The following is a 15,716-nucleotide window of genomic DNA, read 5'->3' as shown; positions in this document are numbered from 1 at the left end:
TAATCTAATCTAATCTAATCTAATCTCCCCCCCTTGTAGTATGTAATGCTGTGTAAAAGTTGAAGTCTGTTCTGCTTTATAAAGTTGACAAGTTCTCTTGTGCTTTATACAAGACACTGTAAGTGGTTTTGCTTTTGTTTAAGTGTGAAACCTTTCCTTTTTTTGATATGAGGTTTATACAGTATGCTCATCTACGCTTTTTTCTACCTCTTTTTTTTCATTAGCTCTAAGTTCCTCCTCCAGGCTGACTGTGCAACAGTTATTCTCTGTGCTGCTTCAGCACTGTGATAGTTGGTGTATTAGAGCTCTGTATTTTGCCACAAGCACACCGTCTGCGATCATGGCAAAGATCAGCTCGTGTTTCAAATGGACCTTTGTCTTCTTTAACTCTCTTTTTGCAGTAAGTTTCTGTTTATATTTGCTATTTTTTACATGCTGGTTGCGAGATCCATTTTAAAAGCAAGATTTTTTAAGTATGCCTTGATGTGTTTATTTATTTACCCACATTTGTTTGTTTTTTTTTTTTTTTAGATCTTTGGAGTTCTCATTATTGCCTTGGGTCTGTACACACAGCAATATGCCAAGGAGGTGAATCTATTATTAATCATAAACAATATTTTATTAATCATAGACAATATTACTATACTGTATATACTAATTACTATTCAAAGTACATAATAGTTACATTTTTAGTAAAAAGTGTAGTAGTTAAATAACTAGTAAAACTGTATAGTCGTTAAATTAAAAATTTAGTAGTTAAATTAGTTGTAATATTGTAATAATATAGCTTTATTTTCCATAGCTGATGTTTTTCTATATTTTATTTCTTATTTCATTCCATATTTTTTTTATTGGTAATCTTTTTTTTTTTTAAGGTCACGGGTGGTCGTATAAGCATTTCACTGCATATCGTACTGTGTATGACTGTGTATATGACAAATAAAATAGTTAAAACACTTAAAACATTTGTGCATAATTTATTTCTTATTTCCAGGTTCCATTGAAGAAAGCCACTGATTTAGAAAGGAAGGTAATGACTTTGTCGATGTTACTCATGCATTCTAGGTAATAATGTATTTATTTTAATTTCAACACAATACGAATGATCTGTTTCTATTGAAATAACAGGGCTTCTCAAGCTTAATACTCCAGATCCAAATCTGATTTATATTCAAGGTGAAAGGTCCGGAATGGTTGGTTAAGACAAATTACTTTTTTAAAACTTGTTTTAACTCGTTAAATTGCTATTAAAAAAAATGTAGTAGTTAAATTATTAGCAATACAAGGTAATTAAAAAAGAATGAATGTTCAAAAGTTTTGAATGGCTGCCACAGGAGGGTAATAACAACAGCGATCAACTCAGAGGATCGTGATATGCTGTTTCACACCTGGAAGGAGTTCTCTATCGCATTGATGTTGCCTGTGCGGAAGGTGGTGGGCACAATGAACACTTGTAAGACAGGAAATAAAAGTTGATTGTGAGTGGAATACTTGTGACTTGGCTGGAGTTTTGTATTACTGTTCTTTAATGAAATATTGCGTAGTGAAATCAGTTAATTCTTTTTAAATTACCCTGTATTGTAGTCATTAAATTACTAGTAAAATTGTAGTAGTACAATTATTACTAAAAAAGCATATTGGTTAAATGACCAATAAAACTTTGTAGTGGTAAAATTATTAAGTAAAAAAATGTAGTGCTTACATTACTAGAAAAAGTGTAGTAGTTTAGTTACTTGTAAAGTACTTGTAGTAGTACAATTAGTTGTAATTCTGTAAAGTGGTTAAATTGCTAGTAAAAAAAAAAGTGCAGTACTTAAATTAATATGTAAAATTGTAATAATTAAAATAGTTGTAAAATCAGTATGGAGTTAAATGACTAGCAAAATTTAAATTACTACTAAAATTGCAAAAGTTAAATTACTGGTAAAAGTTATAATTGTAATATAATTTCTATAATTGTAATATAATCTCTAGTAAAATGTAGTAGATAAATTATTAGTTTAAAAACATAAAGTTTAAATTACTAGTGAAACTGTGTAGTGGTTAAATTACTAATGAAATGATGTAGTGGTTAAGTTACTAGTACTATATAACGGTGTAGTAGCTAAATTACTAGGAAACAAAATATGTAGTAAATAATTTAAAGAAAAGGTGTAGCATAAATATTAATAAATTACTTACATAGAAATGTAGTTGTTATATTACTAGTAAAAATTTAAATATGGCTTGGTATATTTCTACTATTTAAAGCATTGAATAATACACTAAATAAGCTTGTAGATTGTCTATGTGGTGAGCATCATAAAATCGACATCTTGGGCTTTTTAAGAAAAAGCTTCATATGCTCTAAACAACAATTAATAAGATTATTATAAATTAATAAGAGATCTAAGGGGAAAACTTGCCCAGATTCCACCACATCCTCCACCCTCTACATGTTTGGTTTGTCCATGTTTAACAATAAAAAACACCTTTTTCAGGTGAATTTCAGGACTGGAGTGATTGCTTTGTATGTGATCGGTTCCTTCGTTTTCTGCTTTTCTGTTCTGGGAGCTTATGGCGCACACAAAGAGAGCAAGTGTGAACTGATTGTGGTGAGTACGTAGGCAGAAAGTGAGAACTTTATGTTGATTTAAGGAAGAAATCTTGTTTAAGGGACCTTTGGGACTCTACATGCGCTCCATCTAGCTTAGAATAAAATGTAACGCGTTGCAACGTGGGACATGATAATGTAGGAATGGATGAAAAATTTCATTTACTGATCCAGGAAATTAATTGAGAACCACTAGGGGCCACAAGTAAAACAAATAGAGCTAAAAATGTGTACAGTCATGGCCATAAGTTTTGAGAATTACATAAATATTGGAAATTGGAAAAGTTGTTGCTTAAGTTTTTATAATAGCAATTTGCATATACCCCAAAATTCTATGAAGAGTGATCAGATGAATTGCATAGTCCTTCTTTGCCATGAAAATTAACTTAATCCCAAAAAAACCTTTCCACTGCATTTCATTGCTGTCATTAAAGGACCTGCTGAAATCATTTTTGATGTCAAGAATGGCAGCAAAGAAACCACTTCTCTCCAAAAAAAACATCAGATACAGATTGATCATCTGAAGAAAGTAAATGGACTGCTGAGGACTGGGGCAAAGTCATATTCTCAGATAAAGCCTCTTTCAGATTGTTTGGGGCATCTGGAAAAAGGCTTGTCCGGAGAAGAAAAGGTGAGCGCTACCATCAGTCCTGTGTCATGCCAACAGTAAAGCATCCTGAGACCATTCATGTGTGGGGTTACTTCTCATCCAAGGGAGTGGGCTCACTTACAATTTTTTTGAATCAAGAATGGTACCAAAACGCCCTTCAACAGCAACTTCTTCCAACAATCCAACAACAGTTTGGTGAAGAACAATGCATTTTCCAGCACGATGGAGCACCGTGCCATAAGGCAAAAGTGATAACTAAGTGGCTCGGGGACCAAAACGTTGAAATTTTGGGTCCATGGCCTGAAAACTCCCCAGATCTTAATCCCATTGAGAACTTGTGGTCAATTCTCAAGAGACGGGTGGACAAACAAAAACCCACTAATTCTGACAAACTCCAAGAAGTGATTATGAAAGAATGGGTTGCTATCAGTCAGGATTTGGCCCAGAAGTTGATTGAGAGCCCAGTCGAATTGCAGAGGTCCTGAAAAAGAAGGGCCAACACTGCAAATACTGACCATGTAATTGTCGATAAAAGCCTTTGAAACGTATGAAGTGCTTGTAATTATATTTCAGTACATCACAGAAACAACTGAAACAAAGATCTAAAAGCAGTTTAGCGGCAAACTTTGTAAAAACTAATATTTGTGTCATTCTCAAAACTTTTCGCCACGACTGTATGTAACTGTAGTGGAAAGCACAACCTGAGAGACAAGTGGCATGAGACTAGTACTGAAAGTGCTAAAAGTGCTAAAAGTGCTGAAAGTGCGACCTTTGCTTTTATCGTATGCATGCATTTTTCTTTGTAGAAGTTTGACTGTGAAAAATTTATAACATCAATTTCTCTCTTTGCAGTTTTTCATCCTTATGTGTTTGGTGACTGCTATCATGTTGTGTATCGCAATTCCGCTAGCACTCTATCGCACAGAGGTACTACAGCTTAACTTTAGTTATGTCTTTAGTTATTCTTTTGCTCAGAATAATGCTCGCATCAGAGACAAAGTAAACACTTAGACAGAGTACAGTTACCAGTTATACACTTATACAGCTAATTGTGTATACATGAAATGTGTCTCTGTATTGTAAATGTTATGACTCATGTAACTGTGTGAACAAAAATGAAGATGACATGTGTGAGATGGTAACCTCAACTCATTCTTCTATCATATAATTTATATTTTTTGTTTTGGCATATTTATGCATTTTTTAATTCATCTCAGCGGACCTATGTATTGATCTTCATTATTTAACGTTCGTATAGGTGTCTAGCCGAAATGTGTGGTCTGAGGTGGGGCTATTATTTATTTACTTATTTATTTGCAATCGCTTATATCTGTAACATGGAATGTATGTAAAAAGTCTTTAATGTTATGTTTTTTTTTCCATGTGATATTAGTCATATGGGCCCATTATGATGGAATATATAGACTACGTACTGATCATCATAATGGCTGTGTTTTTCAGCCTTGCAGCACTTGCTGTAAGTACATTGCACTTTCCTGTTTGATAACAATTCTAGGGGTATTTATCAAAAAGCAAACATCAACCTTTGTTTTAATATTAGATATGAAAGCAGCCTCTTCCTACAGCCAGGTCTCAGCGTAAAAAACGAATACATGTATAATCCTAAACTGTGTTGTAGCAGATCCTCGAAAAATGACACTCAAATTAGAAATGGTGAAGCTTATAATAGCTGTGTGCCTATTCTATCCTTCCTCTTGTTATCTGTGTGCCATATTAATTTCCTGCCACAAATTTCCGGATAACTGAAGCCATATGAACCATTTTGAAATGATAAAAATATTTAGAGTTGTTATTTAAACCGAATCCATTAAAGTAGTTTACGAAACAGATGGAGAAATACAGAAAGTTTCCTTGGTGTGTTTGTGGTCTGCTTGTACTGCATTTAAAGAATAGTTTTTATTGATTTATTTTAAGACAATAAGCGGCAACTCATACGATAATTAACAGATAATCCGGATTAATAATAAATAAACAAATAAAATAGTTGAAATAATAAAGAAAACACTAATACAGAAAATATGTTATCCATATAATGCAGGAAATGTGTGTGGGCAAAGAAGTTACTTCAGCCGTTTTAGAGAGATGATTTTATATGTACCCCAAAAATGGCCATTATGGTCTCATTTAAAACATGAATTATTCATATTTCTTTTTGAGTATTGATACTAAAGTTGGTTTAAGCTTCTAAAAGCATATGACCTGTAAAGATTGTTGCTTAAGATCAGGTATTCTGTGCAAAAGCATTAAGTATTATGAAAAATGGCATTACTGTATATGATTTTATCTGAAAATTTACTTTTACGCCTACAGTCGGTGAGTCACTTTTTAGCACCAATACCAGGTTTTGGCTGTAACATATTAACTAATTAACAGCTATACACCAATAAACTATTGACAGGATCATGGGCACACAGGGCCAATGCATGCCAGAGGGCCAGTCAGTCCGGTCCCATAAAAAATCAATTTTTTAACTACTGTTAAAAATGGACCAATGCAGCAAAAAATTCCAAAAATGTCAATGCTGGCCAAGATATAAAGGCACCAGAACACCAAGTGCACCACAGCCCACTGTGCAAAGGGCGCAACAAGAGCCTACTGATTCGATCTGATTAAGTACCCATCCCGCAACCCACAGCATCCAAACTATCCACTGCCAACGTCCTGCTGCCAGACACCACAGCATACCGCCCAAGGTTTTGTGGAGTCAGGGCTGTTTTGTTTGCACGTGGAGAACCTACACAATACCAGACATAATGTTTTGCGTTGTAATGTTATGGCTGATTGGTGTATATACCTATATACATGAATTGTATCTATTCTTATGTGATCATGACAGTGCATTTTCTTTGAGAAAACAATCATATTACCCCCCTCCCTTCTCTCCACAGATTCTGGGAGGCCTGATGTCTTTTGCGATGATCATCTGTGTGTGTGTGAGAAGCTAAAGAAAAAAAATGTATCTTTGACACTTGCTTCTGCTTTACACGAGCGCTGTACACACACGCATACAGACACAAAATAAAATATGTTTTACACACACACACATGGTCACAGTGTTATAGTAAACAGTACACGCGTGCACGGATGTTTATTATACCAGTAAGAGACACACACTAAGACCCAGCAGGGGAGACGAGTGCTCATAATTGGAAACATTGGCTCAGTTGTGATCAAGTGACGCATGGCGTCAAAACAAGAAGCGCATGCGTGTTACATGATACGAAGACTTGCTCGTTTTCAAAGTCAAAATTTATAAAAAATCGTTGCCCGGCTTGCGGAACACCCGAGGTTCCACTGTATACATATAATATATATATATATATATATATATATATATATATATACAGCTTTGGAAAGAAAAAGAAACCACCGCAAAAAAATTTCTTCTTATAATTTCTTTTGTTTTGTTTTTTTGTGTTGGTGAAATGAAGAGTTTTGTTTCATTTTTTTGTGAAGTGCTAACAATATTATGTTTAATTGTTTTTTATGTTCAATACGGTATTTTCATATTTAAAAGTGTCTTTGTTATTATTTTAAATGCATCTTTATATAATAAATAAATAAATTCGTAGAGTTACGAGAGTTGTGTAATAATGTGTTTTCCATACAGTGTAATCTTCAGGAACTCCAGTGGAGGATGTCAAAGAGCCGCACTTCTCCTTAGTTGTTCTCATGCGCATACACTCACTCACACATTTAAGTATTATAATTTATCTCAAAAGAAATATGTAACTGGACTGACAATTCTCCACCTGAAACATTGGGGTTTCTGTCTCAATGCAGTAATAACTAGATAAATAAATAACATTAATAACCTTAAATAGCAAAAAAGGAGAGTGAATAACAAAACATGTTCTCTCACACAGTATACTGTATATACAGGTGCTTCACAATAATTTAGAATATCATCGATAAGTCAAAAATTAAACTCATATATTATACAGATTCATTGCACAAAGACTGATCTATTTCAAGTATTTATTTCTTCAAATTGTAATGATTATGGCTTACAGCTAATGAAAACCCAAAATGCAGTATTAAATTACTGAAAAAAAATAAACTTTTCCATGATATTCTAATTCATTAAGATACAACTGTATATTATTTTTCTAAAGGCCTTGTTAACAGTTTAATATGAAATAATAATTAATAGTGTGTAAAGTAACTAGAGTTCATAAGACTGCTCCTTCCTAAGGAGCAAGGGTTAAAATAATAGGTTTAAATATGTTACATTTACAGATATTCAAAACATTATGATTTGAGTCTTAAACAAATCATGTATGCAGTCCCCTCCAAAAGTATTGAAACAGCAAGGCTAATTAGATTTCTTTTGAAGTACACTAAAAACATTGGGTTTGAGTTTAAAAGCTAAACGTGACACAATAGATCAGAATTTGAGCTTTAATTTCCTGACTTGAACGACTTATGGCAACTTTTGTTTAAATTCACACATTTGTTGAGGGATCAAAATTATTGGAACACACGACGCCCTGTTAGATCGATTGTTTATACAGTTAACTCTGAATGTGTATACAGTGAAATCTCAGCATACAAATGCCCTCCCTTACGAATTGTCGCCTTAAGAATTTGAAGTTTGCAAGTATTTTGCATCGACATGCAAAGCATTTTTAGCATTTAAATGAATGATTCGAACAAACAGAACACCAGCTAAGTTGTGCATACGTCCAGCAGCCATTCAAAACTTGTTTGTGTCAGTGGAAAGCCATGTAAAGTGTGTTTTTACAACAAAAAAAAAAACAGGATGGCTGGAACAGATTATCTGCATTTATGGTATTTCTTATAGGAAAAATTGTTATTGTAATTTTCACCATAAGAACTTGCCTCCAGAACTAATTAAATCTGAATGCCGAGGTTCTGCTGTACTTGTTTGTACCTTGGAGTTTCACTTCAAAATCTGCAAGTAAATTAAAATTAACATCTACCAAAGTGTGACGAAAGTAAAGTCATGGCTTGGGCTTGCACGGCTTCTTCTGGAACAAGCTAACCAACCTTTATTGATGATGTAACCTGTGATGGTAGAGGCAGAATAAATTCAGAATTCAACAGAAACATTCTGTCTGAAAACGTACAGAGAAATACATCTAATTGTGAGGAACGTCTTCATCCAGCAAGACAATAACCTTAAACACACTGCCAAAATAATAAATTAGTGGCCTGGCCAAGTCATCCAACAGAACTTAAACCAATTCGGCAACATTTTACCTGCTAAACAGGAGACTGAAGAAGAACGGACTGCACAGACAGATTTGAAAGATCTGGCACATAGCTGGAAAATCAGCAAAAGACATGAGAACAACACGACAGTTTGATGCAAGCAAGGACTATGCAACCAAATATTAAGTGTTATTTACTTTAAAACTCTCAGGGCATTGGTGGTTCAGTCGCAGGTATCTCGTCTGCCATGTGCAAGTCCTGGATTCTATTCCCAGCCAATGCCCCAGACACTGGATGCCATGCTGGTTCCAAGCCAAAATGGGCATCTGGTATAAAACCTGTGCCAAGTTGTGCGACCACTTGACGGGATCAGACAAAAAAACAGACACATTTAATTTAAAACTATCTCTCCCAATATTTTTGCTCCCTGAACACTGGGAGGTCTGCCACCATAGCTGCCATGGTCTCAGTAGTTAAATGGATCTAAATGCAATCATGAAATTAAAACAGAAATCTTGATCTATCATTTCACATTTATCTTTTTGTACTCAATCCCAAATGTTGTTGTCACTTTACAGAGAAACAAACAAAAAATATAACCAGATTTGTTGTTCCAATACTTTCAGGAGAGACTACCTTGTATAATACAAGTATATAATAGAGGCGATTTTAACTTTGAATTTTATTTATGTAGGTCTGGAGGCAGGTGATCTTAGTGATTTTAAGGTGGTGAGTTTCATATGGGCAAACATGTATAGCCCTTAAACCTTGAAGGATCTGCTAACCATACTGGGATTATGCTTTATTTGTTAGTCAAGTTAAAAAAAAAGTGTTTGTCTAATGTGTGAGTAAACGTTTAAAATAAAACTTATCCTGTACAGGATGCTATCGATTTTTTTAAATCATTCATCTTCAGTTAGTGGTCATTTAATCATTCATGGTCAAGGTTACGGTGCAGTATTGATGCCAGATTCTGTGGGTTCTGACCAAATTGGGTGGTTTTAACTGGTATAAGCAGGTAAACACAATTGTTGCTGGTTTAAAATAAGTGTCACTTTTTTCAATCATTCATTTTCTAAACTAATTTGAAACCAAATCTAGACTGGAGTCAATCAGTCATCATGACGTTGATGGACAGACATACCCACTTCGATGTCATTGGGCACTGACCTGCTGTGGTTGTGGTGTTTGTTTGTTTTTAACAAGTGGATTGAAGGAGTGTTCCTATGCTGAGTGCTTCTCTAATCCTCACTCCCGTCCAATAGGTGGTGGTTTTGCATTGATGTTCTGTGTTCCTGCTTCTGACTTCATGATTTTGGCTGCTTCCTGACGTGTGGTGCTCCCATGTGTGGTTGCAGCGTAGCAGATTTTGGGGTAGATCTGGCAACACTGCGGTTCAGCCAGGGCTTATTGTGATAGACTTTGTGGAATTCACCTCAAACATACACACATTCACAGACTCTCTTACACATACGACAAGGTTATTACACAAGCCATAACAGTTGTTGGTCAGTGGGAGGAAACTGTAAAACCCCAGGGTGGAGGTGTCATTCCTTCATGCATGAAACTCTCATGTAGTAATATCTCTGGTTATGCTTTTGTTTATCTTCTCACCAAACCAGAAATTATCTGTTTTAACTGCTGTTTATCATAATCATTATTTCTCATATTATTGCTCATATTATTTCATTATTATTATTCATTATGTTATTAGATTTCGGTCAGATCAGAGTTGAATGTCGGGTCATGACGGTTCACACTCATGATTACAAATGACTTTCATCTGACTCTAACATGGATGTATACGTCTATACGTCTTTGCTCGCCATGTGGGTTGAAACACATCATGAGTCAGAGCAAACACTCGTTTATTTCAAACAAAGGATGAAATTTCAGTAAAATAATCTGCTTGGGATTTTGCTCTTGCGGATGGTGAGCAGGTAGTCGGCTTTATCTGTTAGAAGAAGGTCCAGAAGAAGGAAGGAGAGCTAGTGTTTTAGCTAGCGTTGCTATGAATCCTGGTCTCCCTTTTAAGTCACATGACCATGTACAGTGGTGTGAAAAACTATTTGCCCCCTTCCTGATTTCTTATTCTTTTGCATGTTTGTCACACAAAATGTTTCTGATCATCAAACACGTTTAACTATTAGTCAAAGATAACACAAGTAAACACAAAATGCAGTTTTTAAATGATGTTTTTTATTATTTAGGGAGAAAAAAAATCCAAACCTACATGGCCCTGTGTGAAAAAGTAATTGCCCCCTGAACCTAATAACTGGTTGGGCCACCCTTAGCAGCAATAACTGCAATCAAGCGTTAAATTAGAGTCTTTTACAGCGCTCTGGAGGAATTTTGGCCCACTCATCTTTGCAGAATTGTTGTAATTCAGCTTTATTTGAGGGTTTTCTAGCATGAACCAACCGCCTTTTTAAGGTCATGCCACAACATCTCAATAGGATTCAGGTCAGGACTTTGACTAGGCCACTCCAAAGTCTTCATTTTGTTTTTCTTCAGCCATTCAGAGGTGGATTTGCTGGTGTGTTTTGGGTCATTGTCCTGCTGCAGCACCCAAGATCGCTTCAGCTTGAGTTGACGAACAGATGGCCGGACATTCTCCTTTAGGAGTTTTTGGTAGACAGTAGAATTCATGGTTCCATCTATCACAGCAAGCCTTCCAGGTCCTGAAGCAGCAAAACAACCCCAGACCATCACACTACCACCACCATATTGTACTGTTGGTATGATGTTCTTTTTCTGAAATGCTGTGTTACTTTTACGCCAGATGTAACGGGACACGCACCTTCCAAAAAGTTCAACTTTTGTCTCGTCGGTCCACAAGGTATTTTCCCAAAAGTCTTGGCAATCATTGAGATGTTTTTTTAGCAAAATTGAGACGAGCCTTAATGTTCTTTTTGCTTAAAAGTGGTTTGCGCCTTGGAAATCTGCCATGCAGGCCGTTTTTGCCCAGTCTCTTTCTTATGGTGGAGTCGTGAACACTGACCTTAATTGAGGCAAGTGTGGCCTGCAGTTCTTTAGATGTTGTCCCGGGGTCTTTTGAGGCCTCTCGGATGAGTTGTCTCTGCGCTCTTGGGGTAATTTTGGTCGGCTGGCCACTCCTGGGAAGGTTCACCACTGTTCCATGTTTTTGCCATTTGTGGATAATGGCTCTCACTGTGGTTCGCTGGAGTCCCAAAGCTTTAGAAATGGCTTTATAACCTTTACCAGACTGAAAGATCTCAATTACTTTTGTTCTCATTTGTTCCTGAATTTCTTTGGATCTTGGCATGATGTCTAGCTTTTGAGGTGCTTTTGGTCTACTTCTCTGTGTCAGGTAGCTCCTATTTAAGTGATTTCTTGATTGAAACAGGTGTGGCAGTAATCAGGCCTGGGGGTGACTACAGAAATTGAACTCAGGTGTGATAAACCACAGTTAAGTTATTTTTTAACAAGGGGGGCAATCACTTTTTCACACAGGGCCATGTAGGTTTGGATTTTTATTCTCCCTTAATAACGTAAACCTTTATTTAAAAACTGCATTTTGTGTTCAATTATGTTATCTTTGACTAATAGTTAATGGTTTTTGATGAGCAGAAACATTTAAGTGTGACAAACATGCAAAAGAATAAGAAATCAGGAAGGGGCAAATAGTTTTTCACACCACTGTATTAGAAGTATATTCAATTTAAGTCTGTATATGTAGGTTACTCAGATCCAATCTAAAGAACATCAGATTTGTGCATTCACACAGATCTAAAAAGAAATCAGGTCTTTGTTTCATTAGGGTTAAAATTTAAAATTAAGTCACTTCAGGCTGGTAATGTGAACGTACCTGTCGATTAACGTAAGCTTTTTTTAAAGATGCCAGATGGTCTGGTGGTCATCCTCCCTATCAGGTTTGTGCAGCTGATAAAATAGATGAAGAATCAAATCTCAGGGAGAATAGCAGACCTTCATAGCATTTCTACATACCTTGGATTGTTGTGTGAAGCTGCTCTCCAGGGAGATTTTCTCTTTCCATGAATTTCCGTATTGTGGAAAAAGGGAAAACACCTGTCACTTCACACATTTAAAAATCAATTCATAATTAGATTTATTGTTAAGAGCTGTGATTCAGGTCAGTTGACTTCTGGTGAAGTCTAGTTTTCTACTTGAGGTGAGGCCAATGTTCTGATGAATCCCAGAGGATGCAGACGCGAATAATGGAATGCTACAGCCCTAAGGTGATTACTTACCCAGAAGTGATGCTCTCTATGAACGTAGCTGTTAGTAGTATCATGTAGTTGTTTACACTGTGTGCATTTCTCGGAACTCATAAACCCTGTGATGTGTTATGCTATAAATAATGTGTTACAGCTGAAGCGCCTTATAAGTAATTTTACTTCAAAGTCAATTCAATCAAAGTAGAGTAAAAAGTTTTGGGGACGAGGTTAATATTAAGATATTGTTCCTGGTTAGTAGTTATACCACATGGCACAATCAGTTTAGTAGACGACTCTATTTCTCTCCAGTCTTTACTTCAGACTTTCATTCACTGTGACTCTGGCTGAGGATGGATCATTGATCGGTTCATCATATTATATGCAGTAAAGCATCTAACCAATCATAAATGAAACTAAACTCTTGTAACCAATCACAATGTAGAAGGTGGTATTTATCAGAAAGGAATGGGAAGCCTAACCTAATCTCAAACTTTTTTCTATTATCTATTTACAGCAGATTAAATGCCTCAAATTGGACAAAACTGCTTTGGGCTTATCAAAAAAAGTCATATTCTGAACCTGCAGTGCATGCTTTTACTTTGCAAAAGTTAGTGTTTTGATCAAATGCAGATGAAAGTGCACACCGATATGAGCAGAATTACCAATAAAAATCAATAAGAGTACTCCAGAAATGCAGCAAAAATCTATACTCACTAAATAAATAACGTCTTTGGATATGTACGCAGCTTTATTTTAGTCATAATATATTTTTGCTTTGTATGTTTGTTTGTTTTTAGTGAGCATAAGAATTGCATTTCAAAAAATGTATTTTTAATTTCTCTCCCTGGCCTCAGTGAGTCCTGTTTGAAACCTGTCACCTGAGGCAGTTGTCAATAGCGCTTACATACAGTATTAATGAACTGTCGTGGATTATTTAATGACACAGAGGCTCTGCTGAAATAAGTTAGGCACATCAGTCACTCTACACCAAATAAAGGTCTTTCAGAGTGTTATAATTTAGTTATTTTGCTGTGGGCACACACCCAAGACTTGAACTTAGTTCTGTGCTCAAAACAATCTGCCAGGTTTGTTTATTCTCCATTCTCACATTTTTTCTGCTAGAGTTTAAAATTTTATTTTTTTGTATGTGTACTTTACATAAGTTTAAAAGTTGGACATGAATCTAACATATTTACATCAGTCGCATTATAAAAGCCCAGTTTGTGCTCTGTGTAAATAAAGGAAATGCATTAACTACTACACTGGTAAATATTTGAAATTTACACAAATTTAAGAGGAGCACTGAATCAGGGCAGGTCTTGAGAAAGGCCTCAGACCTCAGAGGGTTTAACTGCATAGAGCATGTTAACATACAGTGGTGTTCAAAATAATAGCAGTGTGTTGAAAAAAGTGAGTAAAGCTCCATATAATAACTTAATTAAAATCACATAAATGCACACCCTGCACATTCTATTCTGAATCACAACATGAAAAAAAATGTGCTAAATGTATCATTAGTTTAATATAAGTGAAAAAAAACAAATATTAGTCTGTTAAAATCTTTACAAAGTTTTAATCTTTCTCATGCATCTGATCAGATGTTAAAAGCTAAGCTGGAATCTCTAACTGGAAATTTTTCCATTTGTTTGATGAAAAAATGTAGCTAATGAAAGAAAAGCACAACAACCAAAGGTGATGAGTATGAAGTAATATATTTATTTTCTTATTGGAGACTTCTCAAAATCAGGAAGTCAGAGCTCAGAATTGTGTCCTGTTCGATGTCCACTGGTTGTTAGCAACAAGTTAGTTTGTCTGTGTTAACTGCTCATGTAAAGATAAGACATGCAGATGTGTTAACCGTTCATGCTAAGAGCAGACATGCTGATTTGACATCAGTGGCTAAACTTAGCATTGAGGAGACCAACCTGAGTTCCAGAGTTGAGCATGGCATCTTCTTGGGCGATTCCTATTCGAGTTATAACCTTAAGCTGCATAATAAATTGTGTCCGATGTATGTGTGTGTTGTGTCAGTGTGAACGTTTTACCAAGCTGTAAGAATGGCAGGCTTTTATTTGCTGGTCTTAACAAGTCAAAGCTTTTCATTGATGTCTAGTCCATCCATGGATGTGCAAAAGAGAAAATTTGTCACTTGTTCATTCTCTATAGCTTTTATCATGTACAGGGTCATCACAGGGACTCAGGGCACAAGGCAGGATACACCCTAGACAGTCCACTGCAGGGCATTCACACACTACGGGCAATTTGTGAATGCCAATGAACCTAACCTGCATGTTTTTGGACTGTGGAAGAAACCTTGAGAAAACCCACAAAACCCACAAGCACACTAACTTTTACGCATGACTGTTTATGTTTATATAATGTGACACACGCCTTCAAGAACTGTGATATGATTTTAGATGTATGGAACATGACAATCCAGTTAGCCCTGTAAACCCTTATGTTAACTAACTGTTTTCCAGTTCACTCATATAAAGCGAACAGAGACAGTGAGATGAAGCACCCTGGATGGTCCCCATATTTGTGAGATTATGCTAATATTAATCACGGAAACTTTTGCCAAGTGATCCATGACTCCAAGCATTCCCAGAACCTCTATTTTAAAGAAAACAATAATAACATGCCATTGAGAAAATCCAGGCTCTTTGATCAAATGCTTTTCTGCATCAAGCATTGCTGTAATGTGTGTCTTGACTCTCAGAAAGCTTTAACAGACTGATGGGATGGCAATAAATTTATATATATAAAATGATTAGGAACTGGTAATTAGCACTGATATTTATATACTGTACATATGCCTGAATATAGACTTTCAGTTAATTTTCCTAACTTTCTGTACAAAGTGATGAACACAGCTGATGTATTTGTTCAGTTCTGACGTCTGAAATCTTGAATCTTATACGCAGAAATCATTTGTCTGGTCAACACGGGCAACAGCTAGAGGATAAAAATCGATAAGCTAAAAAAAAAAAAAAAAAAAAAAGACATTACATTTAGGAGAGCACTTAGAGAGACCTGCTATAAACTGCTTAATCTTAATCCTAGTTTATGGTAAAGAGCATTTGTGATGTATTTAAGTCATAAGCCAAATGCCCCTCTT

The 15,716-nt window shown here is 35.6% G+C and overlaps 1 protein-coding gene across 1 annotated transcript; it reads left to right on the top strand.

Moving 5' to 3' along the window:
• The first annotated feature begins 224 nt into the window (after positions 1–224).
• LOC128534004 (tetraspanin-8-like) lies at positions 225–3,954 on the top strand. The gene is made up of 4 exons (XM_053508260.1): positions 225–400; positions 532–588; positions 995–1,030; positions 2,481–3,954. The coding sequence occupies exons 1-4, from the start codon at positions 341–343 to the stop codon at positions 2,604–2,606; spliced, it is 279 nt and encodes a 92-aa protein (XP_053364235.1). The 5' UTR covers positions 225–340; the 3' UTR covers positions 2,607–3,954.
• The last annotated feature ends 11,762 nt before the right edge of the window (positions 3,955–15,716 follow it).

The sequence above is a fragment of the Clarias gariepinus genome, chromosome 12 (assembly GCF_024256425.1).
Source record: "Clarias gariepinus isolate MV-2021 ecotype Netherlands chromosome 12, CGAR_prim_01v2, whole genome shotgun sequence".
NCBI classification, from domain to species: domain Eukaryota; kingdom Metazoa; phylum Chordata; class Actinopteri; order Siluriformes; family Clariidae; genus Clarias; species Clarias gariepinus.
This window is presented reverse-complemented; position numbering and strand designations above follow the sequence as displayed.

Bases quoted from the DNA above. Each gene is read 5' to 3' on its own strand.
- LOC128534004 (XM_053508260.1), top strand. From the start codon at position 341: ATGGCAAAGATCAGCTCGTGTTTCAAATGGACCTTTGTCTTCTTTAAC. The intron at 401-531 runs GTAAGTTTCTGT...TTTTTTTTTTAG, and splicing joins TCTTTAACTCTCTTTTTGCA to ATCTTTGGAGTTCTCATTAT. The intron at 1,031-2,480 runs GTAATGACTTTG...CACCTTTTTCAG, and splicing joins CCACTGATTTAGAAAGGAAG to GTGAATTTCAGGACTGGAGT.